Here is a 24,093-nt window from a genome sequence, read left to right as displayed (position 1 = left end):
TGATAGTCAAGTCAAAATAATCCACAGATCCACAGTGAGCAGTTTCATATAGGAACTAGTACTTTCTACTAAGCTACACTTGCTTAACAAACTGCAGGCTAATCTGCAAACTGAAAGCTTCTTATTCCTCTTTTCAGTGATCAGAAATGCAGGTTCCTCTTCTGATCTTAGACACTCTGGATGAGCTGGGCACTGATGACTTCAAGAGGTTTCGGTGGAACCTCACTCAGCCAGTGCTGGATGGATGTCAGCCCATTCGTAAGGGCCATCTAGAGAATGCAGACAAGCAGGACACCATCAGTAGGATGATAGACAGCTATGGTGAANTATATCCACATTTTAATTTTCTTATTTATTATTTTATTTATTTCTCTATGAATATTTACATTTTTATTTTGTTATTTATTTATTTCTCTTTATATATACACCTTTTTATTTACTTATTTATTCTTTTATTTCTTTTTAGATATCCACATTTTTATTTTGTTATTTATTCTTTTATTTATTTTTCTTTATATGTGTGTATATATATATATATATACACACACACACACACACACACACATTTTTATTTACTTATTTATTATTTTATTATTTGTCTTAATATATTTATATATACACATTTTTATGTACTTATTTATTTTTTATTTCTCTTTAGAATATACATTTTTATTTTGTTATGTATTCTTTATTTATTTCTCTTTATATATACACACATTTTTATTTTTGTTATTTATTCTTTCATTTATTTAACTTTATATATACTTATTTTCATTTTGTTATTTATTCTTTTATTTATTTATCATGACATATCCACATTTTTTAATTCACTGATTTTTTTCTTTCATTCTATTCTTTCATCTATTTATATTTTCACATCTATTTTCCTATTCTGTTACAGATATGATCTTTTTTATGGCACTGCTATGATTCCATAGTCTAGTGGTTTGGTCTGATTTTATTAAGTGTGCCTTTTAGTAATTCTATTGGTGCCATGAAAACTTAAAAACTGATCACACTCAACAACTGTATGTGAGCCCTCTCCCACATTGTAGCTCAAATATTTGGTGCCATCTAGTGTTTCATTTGGAGACTGGCTCCAAATAGAAATAATGGCTCAAGTGCTAAAGTATATTGAATGATTTCACAGAGCATTGGGCTGAGCTATAATTTTTCCTCTGGAGATCACAGAATTTTTTTTCTTAATGCAAACTACAATTGATTTATTAAAAAAAAAAAAAAGAAAAAAGAAGAAGAATATTAATACAATAAAACTGCTACTCAATTTGGCTACTCTATAATTCAAATACTCAAAACCAAAATTTCTGAAAAATAAATAAATAAAACCCATATGTTATATTTAACACTATTGCTTTTTCATATTTTAAGTGTTTAAAAACACTTTATATATATACACATTTTTATTTTGTTATTTATTCTTTTATTTATTTCTCTTTAGATATCCACATTTTTATTTTATTTATTCTTTTATTTATTTTTCTTCATATATATATATATATATATATATATATATATATATATATATATACATTTTTATTTACTTATTCATTATTTGTCGTTATATACATTTTCATTTTGTTATTTATTCTTTTATTTATTTTTCTTCATATGTATACATATATATATATATATATATGTATATATATACACACACATTTTTATTTACTTATTAATTATTTCATTTCATTTCATTTGTCTTTATATATGTGTGTGTGTGTGTATATATATATATATATATATATATACACACACACACACACACATTTTTATTTTGTTATTTTTTTTGTTTTATTTATTTCTCCTTATATTTACAGTCTATATAATAATATTATATATGCATAATCCAGAATTACCCATCTAATAAAGGCCACTCACGGTTTGCTGTCAGTATTACATAACCTCCTGTGCTCCCTCTATATGAGCACACAGCGCCACCTTGAGGCCAAGATACAGTGATGCTGAAGGAGCAGGGCAGGGCGGCGGGTCTGGAGGAGTAGCAGCAGTACCGCTGTCCATAATCCTCCACATATCGGATGCTGATCGTCCAGCAGAGCTCCTGGTGAGTGACATCTGTGTTCCTCTGATTGTTCCTGTGTCAGACAGACTCTGTTGTCTCCTGCTGCTGCCCCAGCACCGAGGATGGAGTGGGTGAAACCAGCATCGCTGTGTTTGTGCGACAAACCTATATGTCGTCCATAACGGGGGAGAGCCTTGGCGGCACAGCAGCGAACAGCCTCGCTAACCTGATTTACAATAACACGTGATAACTGTTATCGTAAATCTGTCTGAATTAGCCTTCATTTGGCTCAAAGAGCGCGAGGGAATAAGAAGGGATCTTCTTAACGTTTAGGATCAATAGGCTTCACATGACACGTCGGGAATAAACAGTCATTGCAGACACACTGTGGCTATGCATTTATTTACACCATCATGCGCGTGATCTTTATAAAGCATTGGGTTATTTAAAGGGGATATTCCTCTGTAGCGTGGTGTCGATATCAAATGTCTCCATGACAAACGCCGGACTCAGACACACGGCCTAACTGGGCTAATTTGCAGCGAGCTCTGTCATTGGCTGACCAGGACCCATCGTTGCATGCACACTTGACGTGTTGTCATTTGCAGGGGAGATTTATAGCAGAGAGTGGATGGAGCCGTGTGTGGTCAAGCGTTTCAAAGGGAAATCTGGGCCACTAAGAGTCAGGCCACTGTGAGGGTTAACCCGTCTATTGCTCCGTAGCAAGAGAGGGAAGAGAGAGGGGGGCTGGCCGGTCCCACTGGGATCGAGTTGATGCACACAAAAAAGCCCGAGATATGACAAAGTGTGCGTAATTAAATCCCAACAACTCACCTATGGATTCTTTTGAGCGTGAGTCAGCAAGGCCCTGTGTGCTGATGGTGCTCCTGCAGAGGAAGGACCGGCTGTTTGTCTCAGTGAAAAGAGCTGTTGTGCTGCTTCATGGGAAGTCTGAGAGCTGCATGGGAATCATATGAGAGCATCATGGGAAGCAGAGATGAGGGTTTACAAGGAAAAACATCATTGCTCTTTTTATGGTCTGTCTGTTTCCCTGACTTCCTGCTTCTCTCTTGCCTGTGTTCTGCAAAGCATCAAATTAAATGAGCAGTCCTAATGTACATGCATCATTATCTTGATCTTTCTGAATGCCTGTGTCTGAACTAACCCCACGTCATCCTCACTTCCTCCTTCTCTTTGTAGAGACAGCTCCATGTTAGCCAGTATTTTAATTCTTGAGTGTAGTAGGATGCCTGGAATCTGTAGTCGCTTTTTACACTTATAGATCTTCATTCATATTCAGTGCATTACAGGGAGAGACAGGCGTGTCAGGGTCCTCGGGTGATACCATGGATGGATTACTGAATGGGCCTACTGGTGCAAGCTCAGGGTCCCAAAGTGTCAGGGTCCCCCCAGGCCTTTACCTGCAAAATGTCATTCAAATTAACATATACTGACCAGGAAGAGACTCAAAATGACCACAAGGAGACAGGAAAACACCAGAAAAAGACACACAATTACCTCACTAACACACAAATTGATCCCTAAGAGACACAAAATAACCCAAACCGACACAAACTGACCACAAACGCACAGAACCACGGGAAGATGCATAACAACTACAAACAGATGCAAAACCTCCACAAAGTCTGTGTCTTGCTCCTATGTAGGAGAGGTGATGCGGCCTTTTGCATGTTTGTGCCCATGGGCGATACCTGAAATAGCTACTCTGCATATGACACATACCCACATGCACAGATGTTTTCTAACTGTAGCTGTATGAAGCAGCGTGTCTCATTCACGCCTGTTAGCGCCGTATGATCTCGGCTCATGGCCCATGAATAGACCCATAGATGGATAACTGAAGGCTAACACTGTTCCCGTTCTCAGCAGGATGCATTAAGGGTCAGAGGTGAGCTAGCGAGGCAGAGATGAGTCTGACTTCCTGGTTCCTGGTGAGCGGCGGGGGGACGCGCCATCGTCTCCCCAGGGAGATGATCTTCGTGGGGAGGGACGACTGTGAGCTCATGCTGCAGGTACAGTAGGCCTCCAGACACAAGCTCTGAGCTGTCATGTTTTAATCTGGGATGGATTATTATCTAAAGCACTGAGATTAGCGTGGATTACATTGATTGACTGGATTTTGTGTGTGTTTAGTCCCGCAGTGTGGACAAGCAGCACGCTGTCATCAACTATGAGCCGAATACAGACGAACATAAAGTGAAGGATCTGGGCAGCTTAAATGGGGTGAGCGTTATATTTATCCACTACTCTGTGTTTTAACAGCCTCATGTACTGACTGCTGAGCAAAGGAACAATCCCTGAAATAATAAGAGTAAAACTGTATTATAATCTGAGTCTTCATACAGTATGTCATTAATTTGTAACGTAGTGGTTAGTGGTGACTCTTCACAGCATGAGGGTTACTGGATTAAACCCAGGGTGGGGGAGCCCTTCCTACTCCAGCTTCCTCCCACAGTCCAAAGACATGCAGGTTAATTGGTGACTCTAAATTGTCCGTAGGTGTGAATGTGAGTGTGAATGGTTGTCTGTCTCTATGTGTCAGCCCTGTGATAGTCTGGCGACCTGTCCAGGGTGTATCCTGCCTCTCACTCAGAGAAAACCCACGTTGACACGGGGAGAACATGCAAACTCCGCACAGAGGGGATCCTGAGAATGGATGTTTCAGTGACATATTCCAAGCAAATGATTATTTAAAGCAGGGTATTTTCATACGTCTAAACACATTGTCAGAGGGGATCTTTACATTTTTGCTTAAGTTCATGATTCAGCATCTGCGCTAAGCTATCCTCTGTCTCAGGATTGTCAAACTCATTTTACTTTATCGACCACATACAGCCCAATTTGATCTCAAGTGGGCCAGACCAGTAAAACAATTGCATAATATCCTATGAATAATAACACCTCCGAATATTTATGCCTCCGCGCCCGAAATAGCTGTTTCCATAGGCATTATGCTTTTTTGTTTTTCTTGGGGTTGTTCCTCCCATTCTCAGGGATGCGATATCTCAAGAACGCTTTGAGGGAATTTCTTCAAATTTGGCACAAACATCCACTTGGACTCAGCGATAAACTGATTGGATTTTGGTGGTAAAAGGTCAAAGGTCAAAGTCACTGTGACCTCACAAATATATTTTTGCCCATAATTCAACAATTCACACTAATTATAACAAATTTTCACACAAATGTCTAATCGGATAAAATGATGACATTTTATATCCAAAAGGTCAAAGGTTAACTTCATTGTGACATCATAATGTTCTGCATAAAACACTTTTCTGGACATAATTCAGTGTCATATCTCAGGAACAAAATGGGAGACATTTGGTCAGACAACGATTTGGTGACATTTATCTTGGGTTTCCACCTTGAAACTGATTTTAGAGATCTTCTGTGTTGCTGATTTGAAAATGTGTGTGAAGCATCCATGTTTTAGAATATGTAGCTTGTTTGCACCAACATCCATATCTGAATTACTTACAACTGTCATGGCTACATATGAGTCAGGACAGACAGGGATGTAAACTGTAACTGCTACTTGACGGGTTCGCAGAGGCATAAAACCACAAGACAGTAATTATAGTTTTCCTTTCTTTTAGTTTAAAGACATAAAACACGCATCCATGTACAAATCAGATGATGAATACTTTAGAAAAAAAAGTGCAGTGTCAACAATATGTCTCAGTTTTTCCACATTCAGTCAGTCGACCACTCGCTGTCATTACATGTGCGTTTTTCCGTACATTTCCACTCCTGTGGAATGCTGCCATCACCACACAGAACTAAAGAGGTAGCTATTAAAGAAGCAGCTTAAGTTATCCCCTGTCACCATTCAGACCATTCACAAATCAAAAATTTTGGCAGTGCCTTAGCAATAGGGTTTCTCCATTACTGATTTAAGAAGACTGCTACAGACTGCACTGAAGCTGCTGATGACAATGTTTGGCACAGTGTTCATTATCTTTAAACATGACCCCAGTAAGTATTCACTGTTTTGTCAGTTCAGAGATCTGTATTCTGTATTTTTTTAACATGCCCCTGAAACCTGGCACCTCTTATCCTGTGTTCACACTATAAGCGACACAGCAACAGGCTACAAGTCATTTTCAATGGAAGCAGGTGACATGAAGCTTGAAACTGATGCCTGACACATGTCACTGCGGACAGGCGTTGTGCAGCACATCAAAGTTGAGCTGTCCTCAATTTATTTTAGCGTTTTTTTTTTTGTTTGTTTTGTTTTTTNACAAGTCATTTTCAATGGAAGCAGGTGACATGAAGCTTGAAACTGATGCCTGACACATGTCACTGTGGACAGGCGTTGTGCAGCACATCAAAGTTGAGCTGTCCTCAATTTATTTTAGCGTTTTTTTTTTGTTTGTTTTGTTTTTTGAGCATAGACAAACTTTAGATGACGTTCAGTTGAGGTGCTTTGTGCCAAGTTGCAGACACAAATGCTTCAGCAATACTTTAACAACTGCAATAATGTAACTTGTGGCTCGTAGTGTTAATCAATGTTAGGTGTGCAAAGTCATTCAGTGGACACTTTGGCTGGCCGGTTCTGACGCAGGGGCCATATGTTTGATACCGCTGCTCAAGAGTATATTGATAGAGGTTATCGTTTACAGTACTGCTGCCAATATGAGTTTTAATCAATTAGACTGTGATGAGACTGATGTTTTTCTACAAAACTCTTTTCCAAGTTACAAAAAAAATGTCAAACAAGCTCGACATGTGTGTGGATAACATTGTCACAACGCAGACAGACAAGACTTGAGCCAAAACACTGTAAAGATAACAAAATTATGAATTAAACCAGTAAATATGTATTTCAAGAAAAGGTTAACTAGACAAGGATTCTGACCAATCATCCAGTCCAAACTTTAGGTAAGTGGTTGTCATCAGTAGTAGGTGTTACAGACACAATTCAGTCATTACACAAACACTGCTTAGATTCAGCACCCAGCCATAATCCTAACCCTGTTGTTCTTTCTCACTCTCTGTTTTGGTTTGCAGACATTTGTCAACGATGTCAGGATACAGGAGCAAATCTACGTCACGCTGAAAATTGATGACAAATTGAGGTTTGGATATGATATCCTTTTGAATATGGTCCTGTGTGTCTGTCAAACCATGTGACACGCAGCACAAGGTCAGTGCACACGGACAACACTGTAACTTTATCTGTTCCTGAATAGCTGTGAATGCTCATTGCGCTCTGCCTGCTGCATAATAGATGAGGCTATCAGTGCATGTTTCTCACCCCTGCACAGAGCTCATCGTCTTTTGCCTTAACCTGCCTCACATACCAACCTGTTCACCGTGGTTCGAGGAGAGCTGCATATTCCAGAGGAGGCCCTAAAGGTTAGCGGCACCCTGTGCATGTTCACGTGTTAACGGACAGAGTGAATACGCCTGCTCAAAAGAGTACAGCCACAAAGCTCTTGTATTTTTACATTGGTATATAAAATAACCTGAGAGAGGTGGATTAGTGAAAGGCAGCAAAGAGTTCTGCTGAACTGGGCAAAATACTACTTTTCAAGATTGATGAATCTGCTGTTTCATCACAGCAAACTGCCGGGCAGCTGTAGAAAGGATAGGGTTTCATCTTAATGAGGAAAGATGAAAGTTCCTCACAAATATTCAAAATGTCTCCTGAATTATGCACTTCGACCAAGATCAAAAAAGAAAGAAAATGTATAGTAAACAAAATCTGGCTGTCTCTCTATAGATTTAACAGCATTACCATGTTTTGCCTGCATCTCCTTAAACTCCCCTGCTTGTCCCATCTGTCAGCATGAGAAGTTCAGCAGCCAGCTGCAGCTGAGCCAGAAGAAACCTCCAGAGGCCGAATCGTCTAAATCTGAGGTGAAATCGTCTGAGGCAGCACCAGCATGTGGAGGGGCCGCCGCCAAGCCCCCCGAAGCCAGCAGGGTGGAGGATAAAGCGACAGGTTAGAATCTCTGAGGATGCAGGTTGCAATAACGACACAGATCTCAGTCTTCAGATGATACTTTCATAAATTTAGTCCTAGGGTAACATGTTGATAGTCAGGTAGGTTTAAAAGCATTAGAGTGCTAAAAACAGGTCAGTTAATTCATTTATTTGTCAACTATTTTGAGTAATTAATAAATCAAAAAAGCCAAATTTGAGCTGGTTCTTGCTTCTCAATTAAATTATTATTTTTTCACTGTTTTATGTCTTTGTGAAATGAATATTTTTGGTTTTGGTCTGTTGATCAAACAACGAAAGCAGCTGCAAAGGTCCAGTGTGTAAGATTTAGGTGGACTTCATGGCCTCTAGCGGAGAGGATTGCATTATCCGCAGAGGTCTCCTCCTCTCCAAAACAAACAGACTACGTGATTAAAACCACTGAAAACACTGAATAAAGTAGTTTCACGTTACAAATCAGTGTTTCTCTGACATTGTTTAGCATGTTGGAGATAGGCAGTTTGCCTAGCACCTGCTAATGTGTGCTTAACTTTCTTGTCTGAAAACTTAAGTTCCAGACATTCAGGGGGTTTTAACTGGGAGCTGAATTATCCGCAGAGGTCTCTTCCTCTCCAAAACAAACGGACCAGGTGATTGAAATACAAAATAAAGCAGTTTCATGTTAAGAAAAATCACTCTTTTTCCAATACTGCTTACCGCGGAAGGGCTGCTGACTAGGATGGCTGATGCAAAAATGCAAATGGCTCTATGTGGAGCCAGTGTTTGGTTTGTCAGTTCTGAGCTACTTTAGAAACAAGGTGGCGCAACATGGCGTCTCCTCAGACGAGGAACCACTCCTTATGTAGATATAAACGGCTCATTCTATAATGAAACATACTTATATTATATTCCATTTCTGTTAATACATCCCCATAAATCCTACTCACTGGACCTTTAAGAGCTCATCTTGGGTTCTGGAGAATTGTGACGGGCATGTTTTACAAATTTCTGACCCTAAAGTCATATAAATGCATTAATAAACACTAGACATATGTGCTTACATCTGCATTATAGTGTATTATCATGTATTAGAAACCAGTATTGTTTATATAGTCCCTATAAATGCTTGTTTTAGTTTTTGTAAAGGCAGCTGTGTCATTCTCATGTAAGACTAACATGACCAGACGGGTTGTTTTTGCCAGGGGACGTAGCAGTGCTGCACAGAATCACCCCCCTCTATGGACAGCCTGCCTGGTGGGGAGATGGAGACGCTGATGACCAGCAACCTGGGAGGCCTGAGGAGAGGAGCTCAGATCGGAAGCGAGAAAAAGTTGAAACTGGTAAAAAAAATCCTTCTTTATGTGATCTTGTGATAAAAATGAGGCAGTAATCAATGTAATGTCTCACTTTCGCAGCTGTAAATATGCTCAGTCATGATGAATATTGTGCTCCTTCCTTTACATTTAGTGGACTTTGTGGTGCTAAATACATATGTTTGCTTTAACTCTGGCAGACGCCAAGAAAAGTACTGAGGTCCCAAAGTCGGCCCTGCAAACAGCTTCCAATCAGGAGCCTAGCTACTTCGAGATCCCAACCAAGGATACTCACTCAGCAGGTAAAGTGAGTGGTGAAGCCCCCTCACAAGAACAAGAGGCTGCTGCTTCTTCGGCTGCAGAGCCCGTCCATGGCCACGCCTCCTTCACCATTGAGTTTGACCCTGGGGCATCTGGTAAAGTGACCGTCAAAGATCGAGTAGCGAAAGTAGGACCAGAGACCAGGCCGCGTCCTAAAAGGGCTGTCGGGGAGGAGCTGAGTCCACTTCAGACAGCTATGGTAGCTGCGGAGGTCAAAGTTGCCGACTGGCTGGCCCAGAATGAGCTGCCATTGGCTCTCAAAGATGCTGTTGCAGAGGATGATGGGGAGAGTGTGAAGAGTGATGTGCCTGTGCAGCTGAAAAGTCTTAAAGGTTTGAATGTACATCCATTTCTGCAGCCATTTGAGCAGCACGTGTGTCTGCGCTTATCATAAGATTTGTGCTTTTCTTTAACCCCCCTCGTCTCTTTTTTACATTCTAAACCCCTACCTTCTTCTTCACCCCTCCCACACCAGGCAGTAAACATGAGGACGGCACTCAGAGCGACTCTGAGAACGCACTTGGAGAGCAGCGCAGGGCCGCAGCAATGGATGAACGCTCATGGGGGCTTTGGGGCGGTGCGGGGATGAAGATCAGAGAGGGTCGCGCTAACGTGCCAGAGGGGCTCTTTGCAGAGGAGGACAGTCCTGCTCGCCGTCGCAAGTCTTCCACTTCCAAAGTGGCGAGCGGATTTGTAGAAAGGCGACGTGGCTCGGCACCGCATCAGCAGAGTAGCCGTGATGAGTGCTATCACCACGGAGATGATTATAGCGACAGGGGAACCTATACCATTGAACTGGAGAATGGAGATCACGAGGAGGAAGAAGCGAGGAAAATGATCGACAAGGTGGGGAAGAAGAAAGTGAGGATTAAGCCCATTTTCTATCATTAGCTGGCTTTTGATGAATTCATAAAACAAACAGTTGTATACATGTATGTGTATGCTTGTTCACTTCTGCAGGTGTTTGGTGTGGATGAGCAGGAGGGTGTGTGTGTGTCCAGGCTGGGGGGTGTTGACCAAAGAGAGAGGCTCACCTCCCAGAGGTCTGGTACAGGAGACAGAGGAAAGCCTGGACGCATGGAGACAGAGGTGCAAAAACTTTTAAATTCAAGCCAAAAAGTTGTCAGGTATCTAAACACTATAATTTACTATAATTTTTCTCTTGTATCTTTCATGCCATCTATGTTCAGGTACTATCAGAGGAACTGATGGTGGGTGGTCCTCGCTGGGTCTCGCAGTGGGCTACTCTGGCTGCCAGTCACATTAGAACAGACCCTGAGGGATCAGGAGGGGAGAGTCACGTCATGGTCACAGAGGACAGAGGTACTTCTGTACAATCTGACAAGAACAGACACAAAATGTTTGGTTCATCAGCTCATTTGAAGCTGGAGTTACAAAGTGTGGTCTTAGCCACCACTTTCTGTGCTGTAACCCTGTAAAGGATCTTTACACACATTTTTCAGCAAAATCAAAATGACAAACTGCCTGGCAACAGTGGCATCCTTAACGGGGGGCCGGGGGGGCCATGGCATCCCTGGTACAATTCATAGACTGTAAAAATAATGGAAGTAGCCACCACGACATCATCCACTGGTTTGTGGGTTCCTCTTCTGAAGCCTTGAGCTTGGCATTTAAGCCATCGCCATCTTGGTTTTTGAGTCAGAAGTGACCATATTTAGGAAGGAGGGTGAAGCTGTGGATGAGTGAGGGGTGGATCTATAAGGATCTGTAAAGTAGATTGACAAGCTCCTGGAGTCGGCCTCAAGTGGCCATTCGAGGAACTACAGTTTTTGGGACTTAAGTGTTGGCCACATTTTTCAGCTGAGAAGGTTGCTGCTTGGTTCATTGGCTGGCCCCCATACTGCCCCCGCCCTGGCAAAAACATTGTAAGGGAGTCATTATTGTCTTTAAGAGGCTGTCGCGTGTTCATTTTTAAACCTAAGGCGTCCATTGGTACCAACTACATCGGCATAGCTCATTGGGGATTGGGCAAGATAACATTTCAAACGTAGACCAAAGTTTGTTGAGGGGAAAACTGGAATGGACATTTTCAAAGGCGTCTCTTGAACTCTCACCTCAAGATACTCAATACTCAATATACTCCTTCAATTCAAAGCTGTAAATTTGTCTTTGGCCACCTCTGTGAGAACAATTCGTTTAAATATGAAAAACACAAACATATGGTCCATCTGGTAGAAAGAGAATGACTGAATGGAAACCGCAGAGCCAGTGCATTAGTTCTATGAGCATACCAACCCCACTGATATGTAATACCCATTAATCTGAGGACCCACATCACTAATAATATGTTTCCCTCTCCTTTTAGCCGAAATAAGTGAATCCAGCCATTCAGCCTCATTTGCCTCGTCTGGCTACACAGAGCGTAAGAGAAGAACCCTGCCCCAGCTGCCTGGTGAAGAGCTCGCTCTTGGAAGGAGAACCCCAGGCGCAGGCCTGCGTGCGGATATGGGGGAGAAACAGGACACAGAGCTACAGGAGAAAGAGAGCCAGGAGGAGAAGATGGTCAGAGGAAAGACTCGGCATGGCAGTGGAGGTGTGGGCAGTCATGGGGGTAGCCCCAGTCGCTCCTCACCAGCCAAGTCGCAGGACAGTGCTGGTGGAAGATCAGGCCAGTCAGGTGTGTTGGCCAAGCTCCCCCCTCGTCCACTGACGAGTGGGGAGAAAAGAATGGAGGAGTCACGGAGGAGGAAAAAGGAAGAGGAGAAGGCTAGGGAGAGTAGTGGGAAACCATTGTTGAGGCAGGAGAGTTTTACTGTGGAGAAACCAAGCGCCAACGTGCCCATTGAGCTCATACCTCGTATTGATGGGCTCACAGGCAGAACTCAGAGTAAGGAGACTGGCATTGACAGCGCCACACTGCAAAAAGACTCAGAGGCCGTTGCAGCCTTTTTAGAGACGACTGTGTCAGACCAAGGTGATCCACCAAGTCAGTCCATCGAAGGCTCCATGTCACCAGAGTCAGACGTGGACACGACCAGCACAGTAAGCCAGGCTGATGGAGCGAGAAAAGTAATCCAGAAACGCCGAACTCTTGCAGGACAGCAGAAGGAGAGAACGGTAGTGTGCTCATCCGGCAAAGGTCTGACTGGGGGCCGAGAGACCCAGGACAGGAGGGCCAAGACCAGGGCATCTGGTCCTCCGCAGCCCAGCCGCCCTTGGACTTCCCTGGACCTCACTGATGATGACGTCAACTCTAACTCACTCCTCTCTGACTCTCAGCCCACCTCGACACAAGAATCTAGAAGCTCACACACCAGAGCCCAGAGTGGTGGCACAACAGTGGGAGCTAGCACCAAGTCTAGTCGAGCTAAAATCACCCAGCCCTCAGCCTCCTCTGCAACAAGTAAAACCACTAGTGTGCCCAAGCCCAGGCCTACCAGGGCGTCCCTACTGAGGCGAGCCAGGCTGGGGGACTCCTCAGACACCGAACCTGCTGATCTTGACCGCATGTCTGTAGCTTCTGAGGCCTCCACTGCTAGTTCCACATCCAGGACAGGGATGGCAAAAAGGGGAATGTCCAGGATAGAGGCTCTAGCACAGCCAAGGAGGCCGAGGGTGGGCTCCCCGTCAGCCCAGAGTGACTCAGAGGCCACTGTGACAAGGAGTAGAGGTCTGGGGGCCCGGAGTGCTGCTGGTGATTATGCCATCAGACAAGGACTGAGAGGGTCTAATGTGACTTCAGTGTCTGGACCCAGAGCTAGGGCGAACAGCGCCTCCAAGCTGCCTGACAAGGGTAAAGGCACCTCCTCCTATGGACATGTTACACCTGCGTGTAAGTAATTTGTTCCTTTCATCTTTCTGTTGTTTTCATGTTCCAGTTGATGCTTTACTACCCAAATATTATGAAATAATCTGTAATTACCAGCTTGTAAAACATACTATTCTCTAAAGTCCAGATAAAACAGCATTTTAAGAGTATCTAGCGTCAGTATGGTGACATATTGCCGAGAGAAACAGAAAAGGCAGGCAGGATATAACATTGAGAGGAATTTAATTTGACTGTTTAAAAGTGGGCATGGCATGGTGAGGCCCTGAGACTAAGCAGGGCTGAAATGACAGCGAACATTAGACTGACGTTTGTCCGGTTGCCAGAAACATAACTCCAATGAAAGCTAATGTTGCCCTCTGTTTGCTAACATATTTCATTTCCCATGTCAACCTGAAGTTGTGTTCACAGCACATTCAAAACACTGTAACTTAACTACCATTCTTTCCTAATCTTAGCTGGCACTCGGTGGCGCCGCGTGCCTGTTGAGTATGCGTCCACCTCAGAGGACGAGTATGGCTCAAACCGCCACATGTCCAAGCAGGGCCACACACGGCCGTTCCCTGCCACTCGGGTAGCCCAACTCGGAGGTTCAGCCCCAGCAACTCCTAACCCTGCAGGCCTATCTGCCCTGAAGCAGCACTCCAGGGAACAGGACGAGTACATGAGAGACTGGACGGCACATAGCGAGGAAATAGCCAGGTACGTGGGTGAGAGGAACTTCAGTGCAGTTTGAAAACAGTGATGAGTCATGATGACAGTATTCAAACACCCTTCTCCTGCATAGAGGCACATAGCTGTTATTATTTTTCAGTATTTATTGTTGTGTTGGGTTGTGCAGTGTTTTTGAAGAAGATAAATTGTTCTAACATGAATGAGATGGTGATTTCACATTTGTGTTTGTTCATCAGGATAAGCCAGGACTTAGCCAAAGACCTAGCCATGCTTGCCAGAGAAATTCATGATGTGGCAGGAGAGATCGACTCAGTCAGCCCTGCAGCCACAGACCCCGGAGCTCTGGTAGTCAACACATTATAAAATAATTAGGCAGATGCTATTAGCGCCGAGGTGTCCATGGCCAGCAGTCTATTTAGCTTTTCTGCTTGAGTTTATAAACACAGTGTGCATTCAGCAGCTTTATGCATCCTATAAACTGAAAATAATGAGTCAACTGAGTCTAAAAATAAAGAGTCAAGGTAGACTCACACAGTCCCCTGTGAATGTCCTGTACTTTACCTATTCATCCACCACATCGTACTAACTCCATGGACTGTGTTTCTCTTGATACTACTTCACCTGACTTTCTGGCGGTGTATTTGTGATTTTTTCTCCTGCAAATTTACCACTTTAACCTCAGAGAATATCCGTGATGGCCAAATATTAACCCTAACCATGACCTCTTTGTCCTAATCCTAATGTCTTCCTAAGTACTAGCCAATCACAGCATGCCGTGGGATCTTTAATAGTGCATCATGGATGGATGCAAATAGCCAAAAAGCAGCAGTGTGACTGTTCCTGTGCAAATAGACAATCCGAAATTATTGGTTCTATCTGCTAGTTTAGATAGTAACAGAATACCAAGACTTCAGATTCTTAACAAAATCAGACTATGTAAAATTGACCAAACGTAGGGTCTTAAGAAATAACATCCATTTTGTATGAAATTATAATTGTGTTTTAGTTGGAGGAACGTGTGTTTGATGACAACTTGGACCCAAGTGGACCTTCTGCAGAGGGGACCAATGGGCGGTCTGTGCAGCTTCGACCCCGAGGCTCTGGTGGACAGGGCTCCCGTGCCATCCGCCGACAGACATGGAACAGAGATGATGTGAGTCTCTGTGTTAATTTTAAATAAATTCTCAAAATATAGAATAGTATAGTCTTTACTGCAGGTAGGAGTAACGACAAACACTGTGTATACTCCTGTAAACACTCCTCTGACATTAAAGTCTGAAAATGTAGGTCATACAAACTTTATTTTCCACCTCCGCAGCAGTTTGTTGTTAGACATACTGTACAGTTGTACCACAGTGTGCCACTAGATGGAGCTCCCTACATGCCAACTACAGGGACAGACAACCTGCGCTTCTTAGTGGCCCCAAAGCTACTGGCTGAGCTAATAAAACAGACTATGTGTGTGTAATCCACGAATGTGTAAATGCAAAGTCATCGTGGCTAGAATTAGCCTAAATTTAGCAATAGCACTGTAAAGTTTGTGTTAGCTTCTGCAGTTTCTCTCTACAATTCCACCATCTGCATTATTTGTATGCCATTGTTAAATAAAAGTGACATCGATGTGTTTCTTTAATCATCTACCAGGCGGTGCTCGACAGTTTACTACTAGCCTCTGTGACTCAGCTCTCAGCAAGGATACGTCAGTCTGTTGACAAAACAACCTGCAAAATCAGGTGAGAGTCACATCACTAAACAGGAAGGAGGAACGTGCTGTTATTGTAATCTGGTGTAATGTTATATTTAGAAATGGATAAATGCAGGACAGTATTGTTAAAATAGAAACATATAAAAGATTCCTGTCTGTGTTTGATGTCAGAACTAGGCCAAGCAACACAAACTGAGTGGCACATCACAAAGGTTTACACTGACAGCCAGCTACATGTCCCTTTTTTCATTCCTGCAGTCTACAGATGATGAATGAAATCACTGTAACAGTCAACTAATACTTCTATCAGGAGCTATACTAAAAATATGTTAATGTATTTTACTTTCGTCTATTTTTGCGCCAACTTGGCCTCCAGGATCCTCTTCAAGGATAAAGAACGGAAATGGGAAGAGATTGAGAACAAACTGCAGGCGGAGCACGACTCCCTGCTGCTCAAGAGCTCCAATAAGGTGATGAGCCTGTCCACTTCTCACACTTTGTCTGTTTATCTGCTGAAGGCCCGTGAAATACACAAGGCAGTAGTATTTTTAGCCTCACTAGCAGCATGACTCTAAAGATGGCACTGTCTGTTGGTCCACCTTTTTGTCCAGACTGAAATAGGCCTACTCTATTGGAAGGATTGTCATAAAATTTGGTTCAGACGTTTATGTTCCCCCCAGGTTGAATTGTAATCACGTTGGCGATCCTTCAACCTTTCGTCCAGGACCAGCAGGTGCTTTGTCCATTATATTGCTAATTACAAATGTAATGACATTCCCATCAGCCTCAGATGTACTTTGTGTTTATTGCTAATTAGCAAATGTTAGCATGCTAACAGGCTAAAGTAAGATGGTGAACATAGTCAATGGGGGTCTGCCCATTATTCCGACAGCCCATTGGTCCGACATCCCATTGTTCCGACCATATTAAACCCATTGTTCCGAAGTCCCGTTGCTCCGAAATCATCATGATGCCCTGTGGTTAAGGTCTGGTTAGGTTTAGGCACAAAAACCACTTGGTTAGGGTTAGGAAAAGATCATGGTGTGGGTTAAAATGAAAAAGAAAGTGGCAAACACATAAGCCGTGAGCCTGCTCCGCCTCAAGTCTTTCCCAGCTGACCCAGAGCCGGTCGCGGCGCACCATCAAGGCAGAAATACGCCCGTTCAGCCGTTCAGCACCGCGGAAAGCTCCCCACACAACCCGGACCCCAGAGTTAATAACAGGAGGTTATGGTGTTTCATTCTCTCCTCTCTATGACACTTGTATCTCGACCAGTAGCCTACTTTTGTTGCGTTGCTGATCCTCTATGGTACACAAATACAGTGATAATCACATATCGGAACAACGGGACGTCGGACTAATGAGAGGTCGGAACAATGCTACGGCACCAGTCAATGTTGCCTGCTAATGACACGTTGCCACATATCTCTGTTAAGATATGCGAGTCAACTGGAGGTCCATTCATTCCTTTAAGAACTTCCGTGATCTCTTATGTGATTGCAAAACTCCAGCCTTCTTTTATGCCTCTGCTCTGGCGTGTTTTTGGGTTGTCCGTATGTACGTCCATCTGTCTGTCCCACTCTTGTGAACGTGATATCTCAAGAACACATCAAGGGAATTTCTTCAAATTTGGCACAAACGTTCACCTGGACCCAACAATGAACTGATTAGATTCTGGTGGTCAAAGGTCAAAGTCACTGTGACCTTGCACCTGTCTCATTCTCGTGAACACAATATCTCAAGAAGGTCTTTAGGGAGTTTCCTCAGATTTGGTACAAATGTCCACTTGGACTCAGCGATGAACTGATTAGAATTTGTCAGGCAAATATCAAAGGTTAAGGTCACTGTGACCTCTCAAAATATGTTTTTGGCCATAACTAAAGAATTCATATGTAATTATGACAAAATTTCAAATGTCTAATAGGATAAAATGATGACGTGATGGCATTTATATCCAAAAGGTAAAAGATCAGCCTCACTTTGACATCATAATGTTCTGCAAAAACACTTTTCTGGCCATTACTCAGTGTCTTATCACAGGAACAGAACATTTAGTTGAATGCTGAAATGGTGACACTATTCTTGGGTGTCTACCATGAAACTGTGCTGATTATATAAATCAGCTGTGTTGTTGGGCGGAAGATGTGTGTAAAGCATCCATGTTTTCACAGACATGTATGTAAACTGTAAGAGAAACTTGACTGGTTCGCAGAGGCATACAACTGTGAAGTGGTAATTCTATTTTTTTGGGAGGGTTTTTCCCCGTCCAGAATTAGCCTTGAGTTGCCTACGTTAAACTGAACTTTTATGGCGGATTTCGGACAGACCATACGCACTGTACCACAGGAAGTGAGCATAAAAACAAATTAGTGAACAGATACATGAATGTAATAAAGCTCTATGTACAGATTTTTTCTAAGTGAAAAGTTCGAAGGCATGTTTAGCTAGCTAACAATGGTACCATGCTAGCTGTGTAACATATAGTGCATGCATAGTGGACCACCACACTAATTTGTCGCCATGCATTAATGGTCCTGTTTTTGTCTCTGCACTGCTCCATGTGCTTATTCTACAAGACTGGACGGGCAAAATCCAGGCACCCAGGAAGTGCTCTGGACTTTGAAGCCAATGTTTGTTGTGGCAAAACAGTACAACTTCTGGGTCCGTGACGTGACACCATTGGAGCCAAAAAGACTTTTTCCTATAGACTTACATTGTGAAAGAGACATCTGTTAATACGTGGATAAATGTCTTTGGGTATCACAACCCCTGTGGAATGACTTGTTTCGCCAACAGAATTTGATCCATTTGGTCCCATAACATTTCGAAAGTCTAGAAGAGTCGCAAGATTATGTCATTTTATCCCAAATGAAGTTAGCATAGCGCTAAACAGGAAGTGGCCGGCTTGGCAGTTGGAAGTCTCTAGTGCGCTTGCTCATATGGGCCCAACGCACTGCCACTCCTCCAATACTGTGTCCAGTTCTCTTTAAACATTCAACATTTCTGCCCTCTCTGCTGCAGCATTTTTATCTTATGTAAAGAGATGCATTTCCTTGCGTTGAACACTGGGGATGTACTCCACAGAGCTGCTAGCACGGCTATAATGTTGTTGCATAATGTGTGGGAAGGATTTCACCACAGCGTCATAATACGTGAATAAAGTGATAACCACTGTTTATTTTAAAGTGATGCCTGAAAGATTATGTGGTTTAAAAAAAAGTAAAGGTGCGCTTGTGTGGGTGTGCATATGTTAACGAGTGATTATTCTGTCCTCATAACTTTATAACTATTATATATTTGACTATAATGTACTAAGGAACACCAAAGGGTGCTGACTGCCTTTTTAAACCATATTTTTTGCAAGTGTAAAGAAGTGCATTGTTCCTGGTAATTGTGAGGCATTTCGATACAGTCATCAGACAGATTAATTTCATGGAAGTTTAATCAGGATAGTGTTCGCTTCTTGACATTAGTTTGGCATAAGCTGATACAGAAAGGCAGAGACTGACAGGCAATGCAAAGTAATGAATTTATTTTCCCTAAGAATCTGTTTATGTCAGTAATCCATTAGCTTTTCAAAGGGTGAAATTAATGCTACAGTTTTCCACTCCTTCGCTCTCTCTATAATTGTACAAACCTCACAGTATCTGATTACTTACTGAAGCAATCGTAGTGAGTGCTGACAGAATTACAGCTGTCTGGGAGATCAAATCCAAGACACTTCAGTCTTGCACACAAGGTTTTGATTACCTTGCAAATTCCCTTTTTGGAGAGCAGAGCCCACCAAATATTGTTGTTCTGATGGAGAAAAAAGACTTACGAGCTGCTGCTGGTGAAAAAGTTATAGTCCACAAAACTTCTGCCTCTCTCTGGGGCAGGGTAATAAATCCTGCCTTTAACCCACCCTGGCCTCATGTGAACCCCTGAAGAGATATGTCTGTCCACCAAACAGTCACAGGGCTCATAAAGCATCACTGAGCGCACACGGCACAGTTCCAAACGTAGTCCTGCAGCAACGAAGAGATGAATTAAGTTGATTTACTTGGTGTATGAACTTTGTCTTACTTAATCACATCATCCAATTAATTTTTTTTAAATGAATGTTCTCTTAATAGGAGATTTCAAGCATTATTCAAGACCTGAGGAGAGTGGAGAGACAACTGCTTGGTATGGATGTGAAGCTTTTCAATTTTTAGTGAACTAAGAAATATCCAGTTGTGTTAATTCAATAGTACTAATTTCAAATGTTTCTTCTTCTGCGCCAATCTGACAGTAATTGACATGATGGTGGACCCAGACGGCACCCTGGATGCCCTGTCCAATCTGGGCCTGACCAGCCCTCTGACTGACCAGAAGATCAGTCCCGGGACTCAGCAGGGGGCGGCAGTGTTGCACCCTGGAGCTGAAGTCTCCTCCAGCACACTGTCCAGGCCTGAAGGACTGGCCACTGAACCCTGCGGTGCCTCAGACCATGCAGCGGTGGCAGAGCGAGACCCAGGACCCCGGCAGAGCTCAAGATCCTACAACTGATATACCAAGGACATAATTCATAATGCATCCTTTAAATTGGACAAATCCTGAAGATGCAAGGTCAGAAGATTTTTTACAAATTTGGTCTCAGATGATGGAGGAAAAAGGATGATGCGTATACGGTGGGAAAGCCTGACTGCCCGAACCGTCAAAGTGATTCGTGATAGCACTTTGTAAAAGTCCAACACTACCAAATAGCAGCTCTTGTCAGATATACAATATGAAGACTTCACAGTATTAATTGGTGAGCTTATGAAGAAGCTATGACATAATATAGAGTAACCCATCTGTGTCTTTGTGTTGCAGCTCATTCTTATTATCCATTAACCTTAAAAGCATTTGAAAGAAGTACAGATGTAAAAGATGAGAGGATTTAATGTTAAAGATAAACTTTCCAAAATCCTGCTTACATTCTCTCTACACTGTGTTTTTACACAAGCCTTGAAATCTTTCTGTTTGAACCATAAGCTGATCAGTCAGCTGACTGAAAGAGAGCAACACGGTTTTTTAAACCTGGACCCTATTTTCTCATGTTTTTGTGTCTGAGTGACATTTTTTTTGACACTGGTCCAGTATTTAGCAAGACAGCTGTAGCAGTGACGAAACCAGCTGCAATGTTATAGGCATTTGTGCACCATCAATTTACATCGACTAAAAGTGTTTGTTTTGCCACTGACAGGCTCAGATTGTTTTACAGTTACAAGTGTCGAACAACATTATGAAAAAGATCCCTTAAACACTTAAGATCTTTTTTATTTGACCAGAAACAGCCCCAAAATCACCATTGCCCAACCCACCAGACTTCATTTAAAAAAACAGTAATTTTAGCACGTTTAGAGGCAGCATGTTTTCAGATTTAACTGGGTGAATTAAGGGTTTATTTCACCCAAACCAGAATTAGAGATTGTTGGAACATTGGAGAGATTCCAAGATGGCTTTGGTGAGTTTCATTTTGTTCCTGTTGGTTTTGAATGAAGTGTGTTTAAAGGTGATAAAATTGCTGTTTATTTAAATGGAGTCTGGTGGGTTTGGCAAGGGCGATTTCAGGGCTGTTTCTGGTTAAACAAAAAAGATGTTACTCTTCAAAAAAGAGGTCTATCTCTGTAGGGATCCTTTCCAAACTGTTGTCAGGCACCTAAAATAACAATCTGACCCTGTCAGTGACAAAAGCAAGAACATGACATGGAATAAATGGAAGTTGTGAAATTGCCCATTAATATTACATTACAGCTTGTTTCACTGCTGGCAGCTGCAGCCCTCTCTCGCTCAATACTAGACTAATTTTTCAAAAAAGTTGCTCCCATTAGTCAGACACAAAAACATGGGAAACAAGTCCAGGTTAAAAAATATCAAAGTTACCCTTCAGAGCCAATGCAGAGACCCAAACTAGAAAGGTGCAATTGTGTCAAAAAAGGATTCAGCAGAAGTGTAGGCTGTGAGAATAGTGTTCTTCTATCCTGCCATAGACTTATTTATAAAGATGAATATATTGTTGATTTGTTGCAGTTGCAATCCCCAAACCTGTCTCGGTAATGATTTTCCATCAGAAAAGGCCACGTTGCTTATTTGCTGGGAAAAGAACTGGGTATGTACAGTATGTACCAGTGTAAATGTTTATTATAGTTAAATCAAATACTCCCATCCATGCCTTTTTTTCCCTGTGGCGATGTCATTTGAAACCAGTGTATCAAAGATAGACCGTGTGTGTTCATAAAAAGTATAAAATCAAATGTAGCTCCCAGAAAGGTTTTCCAAATGTATTTTGTCACAAGTGCCCTGGATCAAACAATCATTACAGTTTGAGAAGAAAGATGCTACAGTGTATAGGAGATGGTGAGGTGGAGGTGAAATTTGTTTTGCACATTACAAAGCTGATATATGTTGCTACTCATCTCTACGGGACCAGGACATGACATGCCCCTACTGCGCTCCATTATCATGTTGATGTCCTCGACCAAAAACAAAACAGGGTGAAAGCCAGCTGCCTGTTGACGAACGCTTTGTCAAGTTATTTTCTGATCACAAACAAAAATGTTGTGTTTGAACCAGCATAGACAGGGGCTACCTCCAAGTCCTGCAGCTGCATTTTATTGTTGACGATACAACGGAACGATGGACAGTGTAATGACTGTAGGTTTTCCAATGTCTTGCCTCATACCAATGTTTACACATGAATGTAACCTGATCAGAACTGTTGAAACATTTTAGCCAAAACAACTTGAATTAAGATTGATAACTGCATTGTGTGCTCAGCACCTACTGTACTTTGTCTTTAATTTTGTTTGAGCATTTGGAGAATTTTTTGTTTGGATGTTTTGTATGATTTTTTCTTTCCTTTGTAATGATGTTAGGTTAAATGTTGACCTTGCAATACCTGTGTATTGTTTGTCTCATTTCCAATAAAATGCATGATAATCATGAGCGATTATGTTGAATTCTTTTTCTCACATTAATTCCATTGCAGTGCAAATTCACAGTGTAAAGTAACTAATTATATTTAAATACTGTGCTCATTTTTGGAGCTACTTGTGCTGTACGCAAGTGTTTCCATTGTATGCTACTTCATACTTCTACTAATCAGTCACTTTGTTGAGTTGAGAATATTGATGGCACTTGGGATGAAGGACTTTTTAAATACATTTTTGGTTGCCAGAGGGACTCTGTAACGCCTCCCAGAGCTCAAGAGCTCAAACTGTCTGAAGAGAGGATGGGAGCTATATGCCAAGATACTCCTTGCTGTCTTCCTCGTCTTTTCTGTAAAGAGTTGGGTCGAGGGCTTTCGTGGTTTGCCAACTATTTTTCCTTCCATTGACACAAGAGAGTTTATTCTTAGATACCTAAATTACTTTACCTTACTCTTATATACCTTACCTTGAATTTGTGAGGAATACTTTGTTGTTGCACATGCCGCCACAGCAAACGTAAAAGTAAAACTCCCACACTATAATCCAAGTCTCATTTATCCAGTTATATGCTCAGTACTTCCCAAACACATGTATTTTTAAAACATTATGACTTTAAACATAGCAGTACAAACAGTCTCTCTCAAACAGTGGCTGGGCACGTGCACATGTTTGAACTCAAGCGGAGCTCAAATGTACACAAGTGTCCAGGCATGCTTATGATGCGTTACTCATATGCAGAAGTGTAACGTTTCCACAAAAAATGCTTTTATTCAACCTTTATTGAATCAGGCTATTCTTATTCTTATTCTTATTTACAGTGGATGTTTACAATGCATGTGTTGGGGAAGTGCTGAGTGTACGACTGGAGAAATGTGACTTGGATTATGCTGCACAAGCTGCTCAGCCATGCCTGAGACAGTTTGTATTGACATATAGTTTTGCTTTTATTAAAAGTGGTCCCTGTTTTCTTCAAGTCATGAAGAATGTTTGCCTTTTTTTTGAGTCTCTGTTCACCTCGGAGGCATAAGAGAAAAGTTTAACATAACACACAGTGAGTAATTGATATACAAATTGTCACTTTGAGTGTAAAGTATGCCTTTAAGTACAGTTTGCTGTTAAAGCAACTATATTATCTTCATAATAATGAAGGGTCTACCACATTTAAGGTATTTTTATGGGGGATATTTATCAGTTGAATCCTAATGTTACTAATGTTTCATTTAACTATCCTTTTACAATAAGTAACTTTAAAGCTGCACTAAGTAACATTTTAACATAAACAATGTATCAAATTGCTGTAGAATGAAAGGTGTTGCTATAACAAGTGATGAATCCACAGAGAATTATCACCGCCTCTATAGTTCCCCTTAATT

The 24,093-nt window shown here is 41.9% G+C and overlaps 1 protein-coding gene across 3 annotated transcripts; it reads left to right on the top strand.

Moving 5' to 3' along the window:
* Nucleotides 1–1,938: 1,938 nt before the first annotated feature.
* Nucleotides 1,939–22,731, top strand: cep170ab (centrosomal protein 170Ab). 3 transcript variants are annotated; one of them, XM_050044353.1, is made up of 19 exons: nucleotides 1,939–2,080; nucleotides 3,929–4,071; nucleotides 4,193–4,282; nucleotides 7,070–7,151; nucleotides 7,362–7,417; nucleotides 7,850–8,006; nucleotides 9,187–9,324; nucleotides 9,498–9,950; nucleotides 10,094–10,479; nucleotides 10,579–10,707; nucleotides 10,809–10,941; nucleotides 11,945–13,411; nucleotides 13,864–14,107; nucleotides 14,317–14,425; nucleotides 15,087–15,233; nucleotides 15,725–15,813; nucleotides 16,162–16,255; nucleotides 19,901–19,952; nucleotides 20,059–22,731. In XM_050044353.1, exons 2-19 carry the CDS (start codon nucleotides 3,967–3,969, stop codon nucleotides 20,313–20,315), a joined length of 4,188 nt encoding a protein of 1,395 aa, XP_049900310.1. In that variant the 5' UTR covers nucleotides 1,939–2,080; nucleotides 3,929–3,966; the 3' UTR covers nucleotides 20,316–22,731. The 3 variants fall into 3 exon arrangements, with proteins under 3 accessions (XP_049900310.1, XP_049900311.1, XP_049900309.1); XM_050044354.1 differs by having other exon boundaries at nucleotides 3,926–4,071; nucleotides 10,094–10,464; XM_050044352.1 differs by having other exon boundaries at nucleotides 3,926–4,071.
* Nucleotides 22,732–24,093: the final 1,362 nt, after the last annotated feature.

The sequence above is a fragment of the Epinephelus moara genome, chromosome 5 (assembly GCF_006386435.1).
Source record: "Epinephelus moara isolate mb chromosome 5, YSFRI_EMoa_1.0, whole genome shotgun sequence".
Lineage (NCBI taxonomy): Eukaryota > Metazoa > Chordata > Actinopteri > Perciformes > Serranidae > Epinephelus > Epinephelus moara.
The sequence above is the reverse complement of the archived record's forward strand: the minus strand, read 5'-3'. Positions and strand labels throughout refer to the sequence as shown.

Excerpts from the sequence above, each read along its gene's own strand:
- cep170ab (XM_050044353.1), top strand. The coding sequence starts at position 3,967 with ATGAGTCTGACTTCCTGGTTCCTGGTGAGCGGCGGGGGGACGCGCCAT. Across the intron at positions 9,325-9,497 it reads GCGAGAAAAAGTTGAAACTG|ACGCCAAGAAAAGTACTGAG; the intron begins GTAAAAAAAATC and ends TAACTCTGGCAG. Across the intron at positions 13,412-13,863 it reads TGGACATGTTACACCTGCGT|CTGGCACTCGGTGGCGCCGC; the intron begins GTAAGTAATTTG and ends TCCTAATCTTAG.